The sequence below is a fragment of the Panthera pardus genome, unplaced genomic scaffold, assembly GCF_024362965.1.
Source record: "Panthera pardus isolate Hobbes unplaced genomic scaffold, ASM2436296v1 HiC_scaffold_22, whole genome shotgun sequence".
Classification (NCBI taxonomy): Eukaryota; Metazoa; Chordata; class Mammalia; order Carnivora; family Felidae; genus Panthera; species Panthera pardus.
The window spans coordinates 78,035,970-78,057,408 of record NW_026526788.1 but is presented as its reverse complement, the minus strand read 5'-3'; the positions used below and the strand labels follow the sequence as shown (position 1 = coordinate 78,057,408).

The following is a 21,439-nucleotide window of genomic DNA, read 5'->3' as shown; positions in this document are numbered from 1 at the left end:
CCATTCCTCCTGGGGGCACTGTGGCAAGTCCGGACGGTTAGTGGACATCTGGTGGTCTCTTCCTGAACCACAACAGACAAGGCAGAGGAGCCTGGTAAACACGACCAGATTCTGGCCAAGGCTTTCCAGTGCCCGTCTGACTGTTCAGCAGCTACTCCTGAGTCTGGAACATGAAATGTCCCCAGTCCCCTACTTCTAAGTATTCTCTTTCAGAAAGAGAATGTGTGTACGTGTAAATCAAGACCCAGAGCTGTTCACAGGTAAAAGGATAATACTGCTCCTTTCCATTCTGCGCAGACACTTCTGGAATGCTGCAGCACGGTGCAGTCTGGGTTCCGGCTGCTATGTTTAAGCTCATGGGAAGCTTAGCGGATGGGCAGGTAGAAGCACAAAGGCGGGAGACTGAGACGGTGAGAACTACAAATGATGTTCTACCAGGGAAAACTGAAGGATTCGGGCGTGCCTGAAGTCTGAGGAGGGCGTGATAACTTATCTGACTGTAATACCTTAGAGCTGTCAGAGACACTGCTTCTCCAAAAAAGTCACCGATTTTCCCTACTGTAAAGTATTTCCCTACAAGTACCGGAAATACCGTACTTGTCAGCTATTAAGGCCGGTGACCACAGCACGGGGACGAGAGGAGGCTGAGAATAGCCGGTGCAGGATGTGTGCAGTCAAGCAGAGCCTCCAGGTGGCGCTCCACCTAAGGAAGAGCAGGCCGTGGGGCCGCAGCGAACCCAGCCAGCGAAAACTCTCTGGTGGGGGGAGTGGAGTCCAAACTGTAGAGCAAACACTAAGACTCCTCAGAGCAGCCTAGAGGTTCTGCAGACAGTGGAGACGAAGCCTGCCCAAAAAACTGGATTCACGGGTGCTATCTGACCCACCGGGACTCCACAGAAGATTCCATTTTCCCAGACGTTTCACTGCTTTAAAGAAAGGTGGAAAAATCACTATGTATGGTATTAAAAAGCTGGTCTCTTGGGGCGCCTGGGTGGCTCAGTCGGTTGGGCGGCCGACTTCGGCTCGGGTCATGATCTCGAGGTCCGTGAGTTCGAGCCCCGCGTCGGGCTCTGTGCTGACAGCTCGGAGCCTGGAGCCTGTTTCGGATTCTGTGTCTCCCTCTCTCTGACCCTCCCCCGTTCATGCTCTGTCTCTCTCTGTCTCAAAAATAAATAAACGTTAAAAAAAAAAACAAAAAAAACTGGTCTCTTTAAAACCGGGAAGAAGCAAAACAATTTAGGTTTGGCGAGAAAGGCTATTTTTCAAACAGGATTAACAAACCAGATTTTAGCCAAGGGCTCTGAATAGGAGCTACTAGTTCTGGGATATCCCTAGTATTCAAAATGAAAAATGAATGATTGCTTCACGCCTACGGAGAGGGAGAGATGACGAGTGAGTGCAGTGATTCTGAAAATGTTCTCCTTGGAGCCCCCATGCTGATAAACCCACAGCCTAAACAATTCTACCTTTTTTTTTTTTTTCAAGTTTATTTATTTTTGAGACAGAGAGAGACAGAGCATGAACGGGGGAGGGGCAGAGAGCGAGGGAGAAACCGGAAGCAGGCTCCAGGCTCTGAGCTGTCAGCACAGAGCCCGACACAGGGCTTGAACTCACAAACTGCGAGATCATGACCTGAGCTGAAGTCAGACGCTCAACTGACTGAGCCACCCAGGCACCCCAAAACAATTCTACTTTTATCTGCTCTGTATCCTGGGCTTCCATCAAAGGACTACGTGACTTGAAATCTGGAAATCGGTTTCCTTAGTTAATGTGGAATTCAGATGTCACCTGAACTTCTAAGTTTACCATGTACAGAGGGACTCAGGTAGAATATACACTTGACTATGAAGTTTCACTAAAGTTGGCTTCTTAATCTTGGGCATTACCGAGCTGGATGATTCTTTGTCACGCAGCTGTCCTGTACACAGTACAATGTTTAGCAGCATCCCTGGCCTCTATCCCACCAGTTGTCAGTGGCACCCCTAGCTGTGGCAACCAAAAACGTCTCCAGACACTGCCAAATATCTCTTGAGGGACAAAACGGCCTCTAGCTGAGTACCACAGGTCCAAAGAAATCACTCTCACTTGCTTCTAAGCCCTTTACTTAAGAAGTACAGGATTTCCAATTTCAAATGTTAAATCAATTAAAAGAAAATCTTTAACTAGGACCTCAATCTAAAAGAGAACATACAGGGGCGCCTAGATGGCTCAGTCGGTTAAGCATCCGACTCTGGATTTCGGCTCAGGTCACGATTATGTCACGGTCATGAGATCGGGCCCCGAGTCGGGCTCTCTGTGTGCTGACAGTGTGCAGCCTGCTTGGGATTCTCTCTTTCCCTCTCTCTCCAATCATGCTCTCTAATAAATAAACATTTAAAAATAAATGGATGAATGAATGAGAACACAGATAATTCTGACTAGGAAATGAAGACTTCGTTATGCCATCATTAAAGTCCCTAAATTTAAAAGCATGCCTACATTTGAATGCCGGAAAGTACAGTATTTTTAAAGTTTGAAATGGGAAGAATTACAAAGTATATACCCCTTGCTGAAATAATCCTTGTATTACTGATTCCTCCATTTTTGAATTTTCATCCATCGTTGAAACCAGAGGAGCAATCTGTTCCTGGGCAAATTTTTTAACTGTAGGGGAAAAAAAACCAATACTGATAACGTCTTTATTCTATTTAATATAGCAGGTTTTACTGTTTTCAAAAAAATGTTTTAAATTCATGGGAAAAAAATTGCATTCACAAACTGAGGTGCACACATCCCCCAGGCACATCACGGAATTTCACACCAGGGACCCAACTGGTGACCAGAGGGGTCTGGAGGTGAAAGTGAGCCATCTACTCACCTGTGTTCTTAATCATCATCTCCTCCTCTGTAAACATCTGCAGGGCGGCGCAGGATGGCCCATGATCTGTTACACCGAGCAGAGCTGCTGACTGGGAAGATTTCAGGACACGGGGAGGAGTTTTCCAAGAAGACAGGCAAGTTGGGACATGTCTTCTTAGCTGTAGGAACGGTCCCCCCCGTTGAACAGGGAACACACACACACAAGGTAAAGAAAAGTATCTGAACATCAGTTTCTTCGGGAATAACTTTATAACCCACTCTCCTCTCTTGCGTCACCAAAGAAGGGGAACGTGAGCTGGCGCATTTTAAAATTCACAGTCTTGGGACCCAAAACCCAAGTTGGTTTAACATGTGTGTCCTTGGGGCGCCGGGGTGGCTCAGTCGGTTAAGCGGCCGACTTCGGCCCAGGTCATGATCTCGCGGTCCGTGAGGTCGAGCCCCGCGTCGGGCTCTGTGCTGACGGCTCAGAGCCTGGAGCCTGTTTCGGATTCTGTGTCTCCCTCTCTCTGACCCTCCCCCGTTCATGCTTTGTCTCTCTCTCTCTCAAAAATAAATAAACGTTAAAAAAAATTTTTTTTTAACATGTGTGTCCTTTACCAGTGATGAGCTCTTCTAACTAAACCAATTTCCCGGATGATTACCTTTTACCTTCAAGGAAACAGAACTTTCTAGGTGGAACTCATTCTTAAAATGTTGCATTCCATGGGCTTCTTTGAAGGGGAAACCTGAATATAAAAGCACTACTGGGTGACCAGCGCAAAGAGCATTCTCAAGCGGGGTGGGTTGCACAGGGCAACTGAGCAGGGGTGGGGGAGGAGAGTCCCCTGCCCTACTGGCTGCAGAAGCCAGCCTCTTTTGATTCCTGAGGCTACTTTTGTTTTGTCAGCTTCTCATTAGTAAGAGACAATGTGGCATAAGGGTTAAGAAAATGGGCTCTATAGTCTGCAAGGACTGGACTAGTTTCAAACCTAGCATCTGGTATTTACCAGCTATGTGGTCTTGGGCAAGTGATTTCAGCCTCAGTTAAAACCTCTGAGGCTGTTTCCTTCCCTGCAAAATGTAGATAATAATCCCTTGAGTTTTGTGAGGATTCATGAGACAATCTGCATGAAGGGTTTAGCATAGCACCTGCCATATAGTAAGAGCTCAATAAACAGTGATGACTATTTCTACTCGGGCCCCTAAGAACACAGCAGTGGGGGTCCTACCAGAGGTAGCTGTGGCAGTAGTAACAGAGTTAACCCGCAAGGCTGGCTTTTCTTGCCATTCGTGTATCTCCCTGCCGCAGTGGCCCAAATCCTTCAAACGTGCCAATTCTGCTTAAACAATGGATTTGCTCCAATTTTGTACAAAAAAGAAGTCATCGAATTTTAAATACTTGCCATACCTTTCCAATTTTATTTTGTAGAATTCTATTGCAAGGGAAACAGATAAGGTATCAGTCTTTTCCTGAACGTAAAAACATGCTAAGTGAAAGAAGCCAGCCACAAAAGATCACAGATCGTATGATTCTATCTACATGAAATTTCCAGAAAAGGCAAATCCACAGAGACAGAAAGTAGAGCAGCGGCTGCCTAGGGCTGGGGGGGTGAGAAGGAGCAGTGGTTACAAAGGGCACAATGATGGGCTCCTGGCTGGTTTACCTGGTAGAGCGCGTGACTCTTTATCTCAGGGTCGTGAGTTCAAGCCCCACACTGGGTGTAGAGCCTACTTAAAAAACAAAACAAGAAAGGGCACAATGATCTTTTGGGGGGTGATGGAAATGTTCTAAATTGGATTGTGGTGATGATTCTGTAACTGTCAATTTACTGATAATCATTGCGTTGCACACTTTATTTTTCCTATTTTTTTAAAGTTTATTATTTTTTAGTAATCTCTATACCCAACGTGGGGTTCGAACCCGTGACCTCGAGATCCAGCTTCAGATGTTCTTCCAACTGTGCCAGCCAGGCACCCCGTTGCTCTACACACTTTAAAGGAGTGAATGTCATGGTATGTAAGTTATACTTCAATTAAGCTGCTTTAAAAAAAGAATTAGTTGGGGCACCTGGGTGGCTCAGTCGGTTGAGCGTCCGACTTTGGCTCAGGTCACGATCTCGCGGTCCGTGAGTTCGAGCCCCACGTCGGGCTCTGGGCTGATGGCTCGGAGCCCGGAGCCTGCTTCCGATTCTGTGTCTCCCTCTCTCTCTGCCCCTCCCCCGTTCATGCTCTGTCTCTCTCTGTCTCAAAAATAAATAAACGTTAAAAAATAAAAATAAAAAAAAATAAAAAATAAAAAAAGAATTCGTGTGTTCCTTTTACTCAACGAGATTTAAAAATGAACTTTCTGAGCACCTGCCAATTGCCTGAGAGTGTAGGGCATAAGGGAGAACATGATATGGCTCATGGAACAGGCCAAAAAAAAAAAAAAAAAAAAAGTCAAGTTTTGCAGGATTAAAAAGAAGGTAGTAAAAAACGGGAGTGAGTGAGAGAGAAAAGGAGCAAGTCACTGTGTTTGAAACCACTGTTAATCTTTCCCACCTACGGGTCAATCTTTGCAATTATGTGCCCAGGTACAGATGTGCTCTGCTCTAGATTCAGGGGGGAAACACACATTGGCCACATGGAAGAAAAATGTGGTTCAGTTTTGTAATTCATTTGTTTCGTTTTCAGAATCAGGAGGCAGATAGTTTAGGGCGAAGTTGCGCAATCAGGAGGCAGATAGTTTAGGGCGAAGTTGCGCGGAACGTTTTCTTCCTGTTAAAAGACACAGTTGGGAGAGGAAAACTTTGGACTAGAAAGAAGGAAGGGGGATACATGAGGTGGTGTCTTCTTCCTGATGACACAGGTGAAGAATCACGGGTAAGGAGAGGGGGGTTGAGAAAGGGAGGTGCACAGGGGCTTGAGGAGGGCAGCAGAGAGCTAAGTAGGAGCAGGAGAGAGCGTGATCGGTGACAGCAGGCACCAGGGACGGGCTGGGAGAAGGAATGGAATTATGGAGGTGGAAGGGTATGTTTTGCTCAGTGGTTGGGCGGGGGGGGGGGGGGGGGGGGGGGCGAGTCCTGTAATGGGACCGTCCAGAGATGTTGGAATGAATGAATGAGCTGACTAATCTCCTCCACAAAATGATCATGAAACTCGCCTGTTACATTTTAAAACCCCAACACATTGCCCACCTCTCTTCTTTCTGGAAGAGATTATTTACTTCACCAGACCCCCTACAGAGTTCTTTGTGTCTCTGAGTCAATGTATCACCTTTGTACTGGAGTTGAACAGAAAGCCCACCACTGAGAAACTTAAGAAGCCAGCAGGTATGACAATAATACCCATTTTTTCCTGCTGACATAACCGTGACCCGCTTTAGCCTCAAAATTGCTACCGACAAAGTGTTCGACACATAGCAATTATTTTAGCTTCACAAGACAACAGAGGCAAAGGTCCTTTACAAAGTAGGCATACAAACGTAGGAAGATGCGATAATAAAATACAGTGGCTGTGTGCTAAGGGATTGGAATCCCTTAGGAACCAAAGCATTGAACGTTATTACCTCTCCTTTTTGGCAGAAAAAAAAAAAGTTCCTTTTAATATGACAGTCTTTAATAAAGGAAACATTTCCTGGCCTCGCCTTTAAACTGCACAGCCCAAGGTTTCGATGATGATTTTCGACTGTCCCCTGCCCTTCAGTGTTGACCTCAGCCTGTGCGGCTTTGGTGTCCACTCCATCAAAATGATTTTCCACAGTTATAACCCATTGTACCACATCATCACATTTTTTTGTACAGGGCAGCAATTGCTCCTTGAATGGAATAATAGTTATTTATGCCTTGCCAAATACTTTCCGTAACGTGAGTCTGATCTGTTTCCTACTCGGCTGACCAGAGTTCTGTTGCCCTTAGAAGTACTGATGATCAGACCTGGGGTCTGTAGACTCCTGTGGACGGAACAATAAAGTCCATGAACTTGCATGGGGGAAATTATATCTTTATCTCACTAACCTCTAATGGAAATAAAGCATTTCCTTCAGTTATGAAACGGAGGCAACAAGTTACAAGTTATCTGTGGCTCTGTCATCAAAAGAAATTACAGATATTTTCGTATCAAATAAATTGGTGCAAATATCTTGATGCTCCTTACTACTTCAGAACTACAGAGCTGCTGCCAGATCTTAAGAAATACGTATTACTATATCACAATTAAAAATATCTTTATAACTTTTCTCATAACTGGCTTCCTGTGTCTTGTATATTTTATGTATTTTAAAACATTTTGAGAAAAGGTCTATTAAATTTCACTACACTGCTGTGTACCTTTCATCTATGGCACACAAAAAGGTGAAGAACCCTTGACTGTGGATTGACTGGTAGGTTTTTTTGTTTTTGTTTTTTGCTAAATCCATTACATCTGTTATATATGGAACATATCCATCGTGTTCCAGCATAACGAAATATCGTTCCCGACATTTTTAGAGTGCTTCAGTTCTACGGGCTTTTACAATTCGTGAAAGGTAAAAAGGAGGACACATGAGAGAAGTTTGCGAACCTGCGAAGCCCCGCTTAGGCTCTTCCCGAGGAAGTGTTCCAATGCAACGTGGAGGGCTTTGCACCTTAAATGTCTATATTAAGAGGTTCCCACCAAATGTGCCCCCAGCTCTTTTTCCCGCATGTGTGCAAGAAGACATGCCCTTTCCTGCTTGGATTTCATCCCGGAACCACAGAATTCACATTCCAGTTTTCTTTTCTTACTGGTAACTTCTTTCCGACAGTGAGAAACTTGGCTCTCGAGACCTAGGATGATTTACTTGTTTAAACCTAGTACACGTTTTACAACAGTTTCAGAACTGCTAACCCAGACCACTGCGAGACACAAATCTGTGCTTGCGCACAGGCCTTTTTGTCTTTGGCAATCGAAACATGGTTTCTGCGGCTTCTTTCTTCCCCGCCCCCTGTGTGGGGTGATGTGACTGTCCTGTAATAATTCTGGGACGAATTCCAACATGTGGGGGTGTTCCCCACACCAATAAGCAATTCTCCCAACCCAGAGACGGTGTCAGGCCCCAGAGGTCAAGGGCTCAAGTCCCACAAGATGGCTCCTGTCCCACTTCACGCAGCAGTTGGCAAGCCCGGGCCATCCCGTGCTTTAGACTCACTGGCTACAGATTGCAGGTTCCTAGTACCTTGGGTTCATTAAGGTTTCTAGAGCAGCTCACAGAACTCAGAGGAACATTGTTCTTACTGGATTACTGATTTATCATCAAAGAACGTAACTCCTGAGCAGCCACACAGAGAGATGCACAGGGCGCGGTGTGGGGAAAGAGCACACCTTTCTGTGTTCTCTACTCGGGCACCCATCTCCCAGCACCTCCCTGTGCTCATGGACCGGAAAGCTCTCCGAGCCCTGTCCCAGTGGGTTTGTATGGAAGCTTCATTACGGAGACCAGATTGATTCAATCACTGGCCATTGGCCACTAACTCAACCTCCAGCCCCTCTTCCCTCCCAGGAGCCTGGTGGAGGGGGTGGGGGGTGTGAAACTGAAAGGCCCAACCATCTCATCACAAGAGTGGCTCCCGAGGAACCCAGCCCCCACCCTTTGCTGCAGTCTAGAAGTCATCTCATTGACAGAAACTCAAGTGCCGTGGAAGGGGGTCCAGTAGGAGTAACAAGGCACCCATTTCACCTTTAAGGCTCTCAAACTATTTCAGGAATTGCAAACAGGATCCCAATTATTTTCATGAAAGATGCTCTTTGCTCTTTTTGCCTAGGAAATTCCCAGGGTTTGGGGAGCTATGAGCCAGGAACCCTGAAGGAAGACCCGGCATGTGTTTATTATAAACCTCAGTATCACAACTTGTAATATCGTTAGATTCATTTGCCACAGCAACATTCCATCTTCCCCTTATACCCAGTTCAATTTTACTTTATTTTTTATTGGGGGGGGGTGGAGAAAGAGAGGGCAGAGAGGGAGAATCTTAAGCAGGCAACATGTTCAGCGTGGAGCCCAACGGGGGGCTCGATCCCACGAGCCTGGGAGCATGACCTGAGCTGATATCAAGAGTCGGACATTCAACCGGCTGAGTCTCCCAGGAGCCCGGTTCAATTTTTCTTTTATACATAAGGTAAAATGTACTTAAAAAATTTTTTTCTAACATTTATTCATTTTTGAGAGACAGAGTGTGAGCAGGGGAGGGGCAGAGAGGGAGACCCAGAATCTGAAGCAGGCCCCAGGCTCTGAGCTCGATGTAGGGCTCAAACTCCTAGACCGCGAGATCAGGACCTGAGCCAAAGTCGAACGCTTAACCAACTGAGCCACCCAGGTGCCCCTGGTATAATGTACTTTTTGGAGTATACAGTTCACTGGGTTTGGCCAGACGCACAGAGCTCTGTGCTCACCACTGCCGCTCGTCATACAGTGGTTGCCTCACCCCCAAATTCCTCGTGATGCACCTCTTCTTCCCCACTTCTCGTCATCCACTTCTTCCCCAATCTACTGCACCGCACTTCCCATCACAACTCGAGCCAAGAATGGCTCCAGCGAGCTACCTCTCTGCACTGGCATCCAGGGCACAGAGGACACAGACACACGTGTGGCCTCATCCAAAACTAAATTCATAGTCATCTACCTCCACTTAGGCCCTTTCCCATTCTCTGAAATGATGACATTCTCTCACCACCACCACCCTCCCCCCCGACACGCACAAGCTCTGCCCCTCACCGTCAGCCGACGATCTCACCTTCTACCAGGAAAATTAATGCCAACAAACAGTGAACACCTCAACTTCCTACCACCCAATCCACTCGGGGCCCTGCATGGGCCACCCCTCCTGTCCTTTCTTCCTCTTACAATGTAAATGCTGTCCCTCCTCTTAAGAGAGGCCCGTCCCCCTACCTCTCTCTGGATCCCACCCCTCCCCACCTTCACGGGATCCTTAGCCATCACGTTTGTCTTCTCACATTTTTCCATTTCTCCCTGCTCGAATCCACCTGGAGTACCATCCCCCCCCGCCCCTTCCCCTACACAGCCAGACACCGCCGGAGCACTGCCTGCTTGCCCTTGCCTCCTCAGTGCCCCCACTGCTCACGGGCACCTCTCCCTGGAGGGCCTCCACCAACATCTCTATGCTCTCCAGGCTTCAACTTACTTGCTGTCAGCAGATTCAGTTCAGGTGAGCACACCCTCCTCCTTCCAAATGCTCCCCTCTCATTGTCTTCCCGTTCCTTCTGGTCAGTTTTTCCTCAGTCTCCTGTTTTAGCTTCTCTCTCACTTTGTTGGGGAAGTCGGACAAAGGCTGTCTCCTTAACCAAACATGAGTCAGCTCCTCTGAGTCCATTCCAACTAGGCCCTGACCTTGGGCGCTGTCTTTGGTCCGCTGAGTCCAGTTTTAGCAAGAATCCTGCTGGGTCAGGTTAGTGAAAACACCCACCCTCGGTATCTGATCACTACAGCGTGCCTCCAGCAAGAATCCTCGCTGGTGAGTGTGACTCTACCAAGTGTCAGGGAGGGAGCATTTCTTCTAACCTTCATGGTCCTTCTAGCTGGACTAAGAATCAAACTGAGATGGGAAGGATTAACAGGAGAAAGTCCAATTGAATCCACACAGACCTGGAAATTCCAAAGACAGGCGACGTGATGCTTTTATGAGCTAAGGACGGGGTAGACATCTGAGCATACAGAAGGGACAAGGCCATAAGCAGGAAGGGGAAAGATGTCTGGAGGTCACCCAATCATGCAGGTGAGTTTCTTAGGTAAAGAGGAATCTCCGTTAATAGCTTTCTTCCTGGTATAAGCAGGCAGGTAAGGGGGGAAGTATAGAGCTTTACCTGAACCTGCCAGGTTTTGGTTGCTTTTAACTCACGCTAACGTTCATGCCAAAGTGGCCTACCTTGGGTGGTCTGCCCCCTTGCCCCCACAAAAGAATCCCACTTGCCTGTAATGTTTCTTAGTGATTTTGCATCTGCTGACTCCCACTCTACTTGTCCTTGCTGTATTTGGAACTGGGCTTGATCTCCCCTCCCTACCGCAAAATCCAATGTAGGCCCTTTTTTATTCCGAAATTATTTCTTAATGTTTTTATTTATTGTTGAGAGAGAGACAAAGTCGGAGAGGGGAAGAGAGAGAGGGAGACAGGATCCAAAGCGGGCTCTGTGCTGACAGCAGACAGCCTGAGGCAGGGCCTGAATTCAGGAAACTGTGAGATCATGACCAGAGCTGAAGTCAAATGCTTAACCGACTGAGCCACCCAGGCGCCCCTGCGGTAGTCCCTTCTTGAATAAAGTCTTCTTCATCATCTTTAACAAGGGTCATGAATAATTTTTCTTTAACAAAGTGGGGGGAGGGGTGCGAAGAAACTCTTAAACTCTGTAGGTCGAGTGTAAAAACAGGTATAAGAAATCACTACCGGGGCGCCTGGGTGGCTCAGTCGGTTAAGCGGCCGACTTCGGCTCAGGTCATGATCTCACGCTCCGTGAGTTCGAGCCCCGCGTCAGGCTCTGTGCTGACAGCTCAGAGCCTGGAGCCTGTTTCAGATTCTGTGTCTCCCTCTCTCTCTGACCCTCCCCTGTTCATGCTCTGTCTCTCCCGGTCTCAAAAATAAATAAAACGTTAAAAAAAAAAAAAAAAAAAGAAATCACTACCGAAGTGACAATAAAGATCAAGACACACATTAAGGCCCAGCAATTCCCTGTTAGCTCATACACATGAGGATAAGCTTGCAAGCAATGCAGTGACAGTTATAAAGGTGAAGAATTAAACATCCAATTATCTGTCAACAAAGGAATGCATAAGTTGTGGGGTACTGATTCTGAAGTGGAAAAGAATTTGCCATCACAAAATATGCCTCTCTGACCTAAGGATTATCTTGAGCTGGCTATTTTTTTTTTTTTTTCAATGTGTACTTACGATTGAGAAACAGAGAGAGACAGAGCACGAGCAGGGGAGGGGCAGAGAGAGAGCAAACACAGATTCCGAAGCAGGATCCAGGCTCTGAGCAAGCTGTCAGCACAGAGTCCGAGGCGGGGCTCCAACTCACAGACCACTAGATCACGACCTGAGCCGAAGTCAGACGCCCAACCAGCTGAGCCACCCAGGCACCCCCCTGAGCTGGCTCTTTTTCAGAAATAGCGGACATAAGAGAATGTCTCAAAACTGAGACATTTGGCTACATTAAAAGGGAGATCAAGTGAAAGGGTGTCTTCCTCTTCCTCTCTGTACCAGGAAGAGTAGGACGACTAAGTCCCTAGAAACTTATGCAGGGAAAAGGGGAGGGCTTAAATCTGCAGAACTGCCCCACTCTTGTTTACTGGTGCTTTTCCTGGCAACCTCCCACAACTGCACTTCCCTCCCTCCAACTTTTGTATTTAGCTGGGAACAGTATTTAAAGTGATGGTGGCTTGGGCCATTTCAGGGTTACTCAGTCTCCCTGGGTGTCTCCCATTTATACAGAAGGTATCCAAGTTATTAAATTTGTTTGCTTCTTTGCTTGTCTTTCCCTGTTAACCTGTCTTTTATTACACAGGGATCTCAGCCAAGAACCTATAAGGGTAGAGTGAAAAATATTTTCTCCTCCTCTATAATTCAATGGGATAGCTTACAGCAGTTAAAATGAACTAGGGAGCTACATATAGCAACAGGGATAAATCTTGGAAATATCATAGTGAGTTAAAAAAGCAATTTGCAAAAAGGATTTGTTTGGGATGATAGCATTTATGTATACTCTAAAAACACACCAAATGATAGTATATATTCTCATGGAAACACACGGATGCAGTAAAAGTTTTAAAAACATGAACAAGAAGCATACACATCAGCGTCAGGATTATGTTCCCTCTGTGGAGAAGGTGGAAATGGCACCGTTTTTGTCAAATGTTTCACTTCTTGAAAAAACAAATGGGTGGCTCAGTCGGTTAACCAGCTAACTTTGGCTCAGGTCATGATATCACAGTTTGTGAGTTCGAGCCCTGTGTCGGCCCGTCTGCTGTCAGCATAGAGCCTGCTTCAGATCCTCTGTCCTCTCCACCCCCCACCCCTGCCCCTATACTTCCCCCTCAAAGATAAACATTTATTAAAAAAAATTTTTTTAATGTTTATTTTTTGAGAGACATAGAGCGTGAGTGGGGGAGGGGCAGAGAGAGAGGGAGACACAGAATCTGAAGCAGGCTCCAGGCTCCGAGCTGTCACCACAGAGAGGGGCTCGAACTCACAAACTGCGATATCATGACCTGAGCCAAAGAAGGATGCTGAACCGACCGAGCCACCCAGGTGCCCCCAAAATAAACGTTTAAACAGATAAACTAACCTCCAAAACTATAGGAAAAGTGGGTTGTGGGCATATGGGTGCCAATTATATTATTTCCTGCACTTTCTTGTGTATTAGAAATATTTACTGATGAAATGTTAATGTTACGACTTTTTAAAGTATGTGATGTGTAATCCATGTATGCTCTGGATTTTCGAAATAGGCTTGCCTTTAAAATGCTAGGTTCGGTTTTAGATAAATCATAGTGCAGAACAACTTTATGGCTTTCTTAGGAACCTGTCAAATATAGTTGCACGTAATTTAACTAAAGAAACTGGTCAATTCTGGGAACATTCACCAACTCCACTAGGGTCGAGTTGCCCCTGAGATAGCAAAAAAAAGAGAGAGCCATACCAATGAAGACTGATTCAACGGGCTCAAGATGAAACTTGGGCTTCTGTATTTCTAGAAAGCTCCCCCAGATGATTCTCATGTGTAGCCTGGGCTGGAATCTGGTTTAACACACATGACTTGGAAAGTAAAAAGTCAACTCCTCTTAATGCAACCTTTCAAAAGCCTAACCACTCACTTGTCTATGGTAATGATCCACGAATGTGCATCCCTGCTCTCCCTGCCACGTCCGCCCCCAATGTGTTTGGCTTTAAACATTTTTTTGTGTTGAACAATAACAAGGTTCAAAAAAGCTTTTGAACGATGCCCCATCCTCATCCAGCACACTTCTTGACCTCCCCCACAGGTCACTGCATCAGGGTCTGTGCTCACAGCTCAGAGCCTGGAGCCTGCTTTGGATCCTGTGTCTCCCTCTCTCTCTGCCCCTCCCCTACTCATGCTCTGTCTTTCTCCCTCTCAAAACAAACAAACCAACGATCATTAAAAAAAAAAAAAAAAAAAAAAAGTGGCATGCTCTAGCGACTGAGCCAGCCAGGTACCCACTAAGTCCTTTTTGACATACAAGTCCATTAAAATCATGTAGTAATTCTACAGCTAAATAATTAGGGTGCTCACCCTCTGTAAGCAGATTTTGATGGTAACTTTCTTGTCCTTTTCGCGTTAAAAAAAAATTTAACCAAGTAAATTTAAAGATCTAACTGGCTTTATTCAATGATTCATGAATTAGGCAGCATCCCATCTAGCAAGGGGGAGTGCCACTGGGATAAATAAAAGAAAGGCTTTTAAAAGCAGAGAAAGCATTTAAAAAGAAAAGAAAGTAATTTATTAACAAGGAATGCACTGTTTAGGCAAGGTTGCCCTCCCTCCTAAGGGGAGCTGAAAGGGTCTATCAGTAAATTTCCTAGTTGGACCAAGAAATTCCAAGTTGACCTGTTAAAGGCTACATTCCTGGTTGGCTGGCGGGGGGTGGGTGGGGTGGGGTGGGGGAGGTGTTGAAAACTACAGTTAAGTTAGGTATTAAGTCTTGGCTTACTGCTGTGCGGCCCTTAACCTAAGCGACATCATTTTTAGCCTCTGGTTTTCTAACAGCATTGACTCAACTTTACAGATCAAGAAAGGGTAAAATAAGATTATTTTATGATATAATTAAATATGTGTAATATTAAAAGAAGGATCTTTGAACTGTCAACAAACCAGAATATCCCACTCTCCGATTCTGCTGGGAACTAAAAAGTATTTTAAAAGTAAATCAGCACAGCGAGATATAATCAGAATGGTTAAAATAAAAACCGTAACAACAATACCAACTGATGGTAAGTGTTAGGGTCAGGCGTAAGGCAGGGTAAAGATAGGAGTCAGAGGCTAAAAAATTTTAGCAGTCAAAGGCTTTATTTGGGAACTAAGGCGAGGTTCCGTGACTCTGGGAGAGGGAGAGAGAGGGAGGGAGGGAGAGAGAGGAAGGGAGGGAGAGAGAGGAAGGGAGGGAGGGAGAGAGAGGGAGGGAGGGGGGGGAGAGAGAGAGAGAGAGAGAGAGAGAGAGAGAGAGGGAGAGAGAGGGAGGGAGGGAGAGAGAGGGAGGGAGGGAGGGAGAGAGAGGAGTCAGGGAAGTCGAGCCCAGGTGTGGTGGGGTGGGGTTTTTAAGCTGCAGTGGTTCCGGGTTTAGGTCTGGGTGGGCCTTTTTCATGTCAGGTCGTGCTGTCGCTTGGTGATTGGTTGACCTCCCAATTCGTTCTGGCACGCTACTAGGGGCTTTTCGTTGGGTTGCACTGGCAAGATGGCCGTCCCCTCTACTGTGGTTCCAAGGACATCCTAACAGAAAGGATGAGGATAAACTGGATGTCCATACACTGCTGTTAGGAACGTGAAATGACACAGCCACTCTGGAAACCTGTTCAGCAAGTTTTTTGCGATCATGCAATTACCACAACTGTGTTCTTCGCTATTTACTTAAGAAATGAACATTTAAGGGGGCACCTGGGTGGGCTCCTGGACTTTGGCCCAGGTCATGATCTCGCGGTTTGTGAGTTCAAGCCCCGTGTCGGGCTCTGTGCTGACGGCTTGGAGCCTGGAGCCTGGAGCCTGCTTTGAATTCTGGTGTCTCCCTCTCTCTCTGCCCCTCCCCTGCTCATACTCTGTCTCTCAAAAATAAATAAATGTTTAAAAAAAATTTTTTTTAAAGAAATGAACATTTAAGTTCAAACAAAAACCTGCACACCAATGTATACAGCAGCTTTATTCAAAATAGTCAACTGGAAACAACCACACTGTCTTCCATTGGATGATTGGTTAAGCACCCAATGGTATATCACTCAAGGCGTGGGGACCCACTTGGAACCCCAGAGCTGGCAGAAAGATTGTTTTAATCTGAAGACATCTGAGATTCAACAAATGTAGGAAAATGTCTTCTCGGAGGTTCCCTGATCTGGCTCAAAGCAGTAACTTTGGGGAAAGGAGGGTGCCAGAAATCCTCTCTTGGGGGAGTTTTATGGAAAGACCACCAATACTTGTGGAGACAAATATTATCACCAACTTTCTTATCTCTTGTCTGTTCTCCTAAAAACTCATCTGTCTTTCCTAAAAGAACCCTATTTGTTTTTCTCTTAGGATCAGTTTCTGCCCCTTTCCTTTTCCCTAAGATACGAAACCTTTAACCTTTGAAAGAGCCAGCTAGTTCTTCTGTTGGCTCCCCTACTCATACGAAATAAACCTTTTCCTTGAGTTAATGTCTTCTGTCAGTTTAATTTCCAGACTCCAGCTACAGAACCCAAGAGGGCAGAGGAAAAGTTTTTCAGTCCGGAAAAATGGAATATCGCTCAGCAATAAAAGAAGCAAGCTCTCCACGTCGCCAACAGCTTGGCAATAACCTGTTCGAATCTCAGGACTATTATGCTGAATGCAAAAAGCCAATCCCAAAGGTTATAAATCGATGATTTCATTTATCTAACATTCTTGAAATGATACACGTATACAGATGGATAAACAAAGGTAACACAAAGGATCTTTGTGAAGTTGGAAGTGTCCCATAGCTTGGCTGTGGTTGTGGATCCCCAAACATATGCGTGATTAAAACTGCGCAGGACAAAATATATAAATTACATGTGAAACTGGAGATAGCTGAGTAAGTGTGATGGATTGTCTCAATGTTAACATCTTGGTTGTGATACTATACTGTAGTTTTTATAAGGTGTTACCACTAGGACAAATTGGATCAAGAGTATGCAGGGAGGGGGTGCCTGGGGGCTCAGTCAGTTACTGTCTGACTCTTGATTTCAGCTCAGGTCGTGATCTCAAGGTTGTAAGATCGAGCCCTACATCGGGCTCTGCGATGGGCCATGGAGCCTGCTTAAGATTCTCTCTCTCTCTCTCTCTCTCTCTCTCTCTCTCTCTCTCTCTCTCTCTGCCCCTCCTCCCCTTGCACACACTCTAAAAAAAAAAAAAAAAAAAAGAAAAAAGGAGTATGTAGGATCTCTTTGTGTTACTTCTAACAACTGCATGAGAACCTACAATTATCTACTGAAAATAACATTTTAAAAAATTCTAGTGCCGTCCCCCCCCAATTAAATTAAGCAAATTACTTTAAAATTAGAGAAACCAAATGTTATGGCTTTACCATGACAGAAATTCACATGGCTTATGAAGATGATGTCAACAATCTAGAAGAATTTAACGAATAGACATTTGAACATTGAACCTCTTATCATTTGTACCTGTTTCTAAAACATGTAAATTTAAGAAGTTTTCCAGCAGGAAGTAGGAGTGAAGAGGGGCAGGTCCTCCGTGCCAAGGTCTCGTATAATAAATATGAGCTCAAGGTTAAATGCCAAGGTGTGTAATTATGCTCACTGCTTGTTAATTAACCTAATCAAAACAAGAACGGTGATTTTTGGGATGTTTTGATGCTCCTTGGGGTAGAAGGAGCAACATGGTATATAAATAGTTCTGCAGGTTTATGGGACAATAGTTAACACAGAGAGGGCCCTATTATGTAATCAGCTGGCCACATTTTTCTCAGGCTCTGTTGTAGGTGGAGGGAGAATCTTTCCAAGACAGCTAGTTTCCTTTACAGCAAAATGTGAGAAGACGCGGAGATAAGAGGCTTTGCTTATTAATGCCACTGTGTCAGTAATGGTTATAAAAAAATTATTCAGTACAGCAGATGACCCAATGTTTCTTCTCCACTTTGTAACAACTCAAGGACTCCCGTCTTCCTCTACACAGACCTCTTAGAGAATTCCAACTAACTCTAGGGTATTTATTTTAAGATGATTTAAGTACTACATATCTCATTTTAGATTTTAAATCGATCCTTTCTTTGCCTTCCTATCCCCGAGCCAAAGCTTCTACACCAGAACCTCTTTAACCTCTGCTCGCTTTCTCCAAAAACAGCAGCTTTGGTTCCAGGTGTTCTCCAGAACTACTAAAAAGGTAACCTTTCCCTTACATCGGTCTCCGCCTCCTCCAGTATCTAAAGGTTCCTAACAATGCCACCACTTTCTAGAAGAATAGACAGAGACTGTCTCAGGAGAGGGTGAAATAAACCAAGACAGGGCAAAGTGCTGGGAAATCAGCATAAAGGAGACCTGTTCACCTTTACATGGCCTTGGCCAGGCCAACAAGTTCTCTTTCCAAAACGGCCTCTATTTCCAAAGAAATCTTACAGGGTGGGATTATCAATGAACTTAAAAATTTTTAATTGTGCCATTAACTCGGGTCCAACACCTTATCAGGTACTGGGAATTTCCCTCTTTTTCAGGGAAACCAGGTTGGGTAGCAGAAAGAACAGTTTAACCAGAATCAAGAGACCCGACTTCCAGACCAGGAGTTGCACACTTAAAATGCCTGCAGGGACAGGTGGATAGTAAGAGGAGGGAAGGGAGCCTACGAACCTAAGGCAGTTAGTTCTCTAGCCTTAAACAGACCCAGTTCACACGCTGCCTCAACGTGCATTCCAGCATCTCCATAAGCTGGCCCTGAGTTCCATCTCGCCTCTGCTCCCTTTGGGTTGTTTTCTTTACATAGCACGAGCTGTGCTTGTACTTTTGCTCTTACTCTGAATAAAGCGTATTTGTCACAAATCGAGACATTAATTCTCGTCTTGACTTTGCCTGTCTTCCGCATTCACCCCACATGGTCTGTGATGTACTCCAAAGGCTCAGACCTGTATCTGATTTTTCTGTTAGTTTCTGCTCCGATTTTTTTGGCTAGTTTCCGGATCCCTTTCCTGATCAGCTTCCAAAATGCTTCCAGTTAGGGGGCGCCTGGGTGGCGCAGTCGGTTAAGCGCCCGACTTCAGCCAGGTCACGATCTTGCGGTCCGTGAGTTCGAGCCCCGCGTCAGGCTCTGGGCTGATGGCTCGGAGCCTGGAGCCTGTTTCCGATTCTGTGTCTCCCTCTCTCTCTGCCCCTCCCCTGTTCATGCTCTGTCTCTCTCTGTCCCAAAAAAAATAAAATCAAAAAAACAAACAAACAAAAAAAACAACAAAATGCTTCCAGTTAGAAGTTCAATTCACACTTTTAAAAGTCTGAAGTCTAAAGCAGAATGAATCCTTTTCGTTTTGTTCAGGTCATCAAACTAAGAGGTGGCAGGCAGGATTCAAACTCCAGTGCTCTGATTCCAAGGCCTGTTTCTAGAAGTCCTAGAAAGTCTAGAAATCCTTCATAGGATTAACTGAGCACGGAATCACCTCAAAAATACGTTTTTAAAATGATCCCTTGAAAAACACCAAGGTGCCTAAAATGCTTTGGAACCACAGGTAGACTAGGTCAATTCCCCACAAACCAGGTTGCCCCAACAAAATGGACATGTTAGTTCTAATGCACGTGCAGGGATAAGAGAGCCCTTCTGAGAAGGCAGGCATGGCTGAGTGCCCAAGCTGTGACCTGACTGTTGTGTGACAAGAGCACCTTGAATACCGTCCTCCCCCTCCCACCCCCCAGTTCCTCAGCTGTGAAATGAAGCCACTAAGACTTGCTTAATAGGAACAGTATACAGGGTGGTGGATGTAAGATGCTGTCCCTGGTCTATAGAAAATTCTCACTAAAATCTGGCTTTCCATTTGTCTTTGATATCAGGGACCAAAATTAGCCCTAATTTGCAATTCTCTACCCTCCGTACCACTTGCTATGACAGCAATAAAACTAGATTATAGCTATGTACCTCCAAAGCTGAAAACCTTCAAAGGCCCCTCAACAACCTAAAAGATAAACTCCAAAATTCCTTAAAATTCCCCAGGCCCTTTCGTTGCTGTGTCTTTCCCAATTCTCTTTTTCCCCTAAAATCTAAACCCAGCTCCCAGAGAGGCTGTCTCTCCCCTAATGGTCCTGTATACCGCTCCCTCCTCTGAGCCCACAGGCAGACTGTGGACCCGTTGGGATTTGTATGCCACCTACATATCAGATTAGTTGGATATAGTTCTAACTTCCCCACTAAAAGATACACTTCTTAAAGGTCAGTGTTCATGGTCTTTATTGTACCTGGCATACTACCCAATGTCTCACGCATGACAATAAAAGCTGACATTTAATGACAGCTGACTCTATGCCAGGCACTATTTTAAGTGCCTCACATCCCCCTATAGATAGGTACCATCATTCTCCCCATATTACAGATCAAGAAACTAAGATCCACAGAGATTCAATAACCTGTCCAACACTGCTAGGAAGTGACAGAGCCTGTGTTTAAACCCAAGCAATCGGGTTGCAAACCCCACATTCTCAACCACTGTGCTACAGAGTCAACATCCCGTCAATTACATTAGCTGATTAATGCAAAAGAGTTTCAGAAACTAACAAGGACAACCAGTCACAGTAAACCAACAAATCCAAACAAAAGACATCTCTGACATGGCTAAGGAAGAGAAGAAGGTAGTAGAGCACGAAGGTCAAGTGTCCCATCAGACTAGAATCTGAACACCAGCTCTGTCACTTACTTTCTAGCAAGTCACTCTGAGCAAGTCACTTGATCTATTCCGGCATTAGCCTCTGCAGCCAAAAGACTGATGAAACTAGTACTCTGGAAGATAGTTTTAAGAATTAAATGAAATGACACAAATAGAACACCAAGAACATGTGCCTGCCACACCCCGTGTGTCTAAAACTGTGTTGGCTCTAACACAAGAGTCAAATTGTGAAATCCTGGGAACTGTCTTTCCTAAACTACTAAACAACAATTATAAAATAGTACTAAGTAGTACCATAGAGACTTAATTTCTTTGCAACAATACACTAAGACGACTTTAGTAATCTTAATACTTCAAGTCTATAAGACAGTCAAATAAAATTAACTATCTCTAATTACACAAGGAGAGTTCTGCCTCTGGGTATGCCACTGAATTGGCAGTTGAAGAGCCTTTAACTCATTAGAGCAAATGTAAAGGTCTACAGCCAAGCAGAGGTCAAGTCCCTAATGAAGTGTTCTCACAAACAGAAATGTATCCAAGTGTGAGAGGGTTCTGGAAAGCCTACCCTAGGAAAAGCTGAATAATGGAAACATTTAATGTAATGAGAAAAACCCCACACAGTATCTTTTAAAGAATCCACAGTTTGTGTCCGTCCGGAGAGCGGAATTAGGTACAACAGGTGGATATTCCTGGGAGGCAGGTTTCAGCTCAAGTTGAGGAAGCCGGAGGGAAATGGGCTCCCCTGAGCAGTGCTGAGCTCACCCATGGGAGATGCTCTGGCCCTGGTCATGAGATAAGGGGCTGAGGGAATTCTCTAACTGGATGCGAAGTCTGACCAACTCTGAGGTCCCTTCCTAACTCTGGAGCAGGGCTGAGTTAGGGAAGACAGGGTAACGCACCGCTCAGAAAGAGACTATTTTTAACAATCTTTTTGGGGGTGGTGGTGAAATGTAATAATTGGGTAAAGTTGGCCTCGGAGAGGGGGCACCTCTGCAAACTGCCCCTAAGGATCGATCCGAGGCTCAGGCCCAAAGATTTGCAAAGGACATCTGGGAACCATGGC

The 21,439-nt window shown here is 45.3% G+C and overlaps 1 protein-coding gene across 3 annotated transcripts in view; it reads right to left on the bottom strand.

Moving 5' to 3' along the window:
• Nucleotides 1–21,439, bottom strand: part of ACADSB (acyl-CoA dehydrogenase short/branched chain) — a 37,219-nt gene that overhangs the window by 15,355 nt on the left and 425 nt on the right. The window contains exons 1-3 of one of the 3 annotated variants that reach the window (XM_019424706.2): nucleotides 9,915–10,192; nucleotides 2,858–3,017; nucleotides 2,543–2,643 (exon numbers count right to left, since the gene is read on the bottom strand). In XM_019424706.2, coding sequence (XP_019280251.1) covers nucleotides 2,543–2,643; nucleotides 2,858–3,017; nucleotides 9,915–9,947 — 294 coding nt within the window. In that variant the 5' untranslated portion in view covers nucleotides 9,948–10,192. Of the gene's footprint in view, nucleotides 1–2,542; nucleotides 2,644–2,857; nucleotides 3,018–9,914; nucleotides 10,193–21,439 lie in introns of those variants that run through there. The other 2 variants (XM_019424707.2, XM_019424705.2) reach the window with 2 other exon arrangements.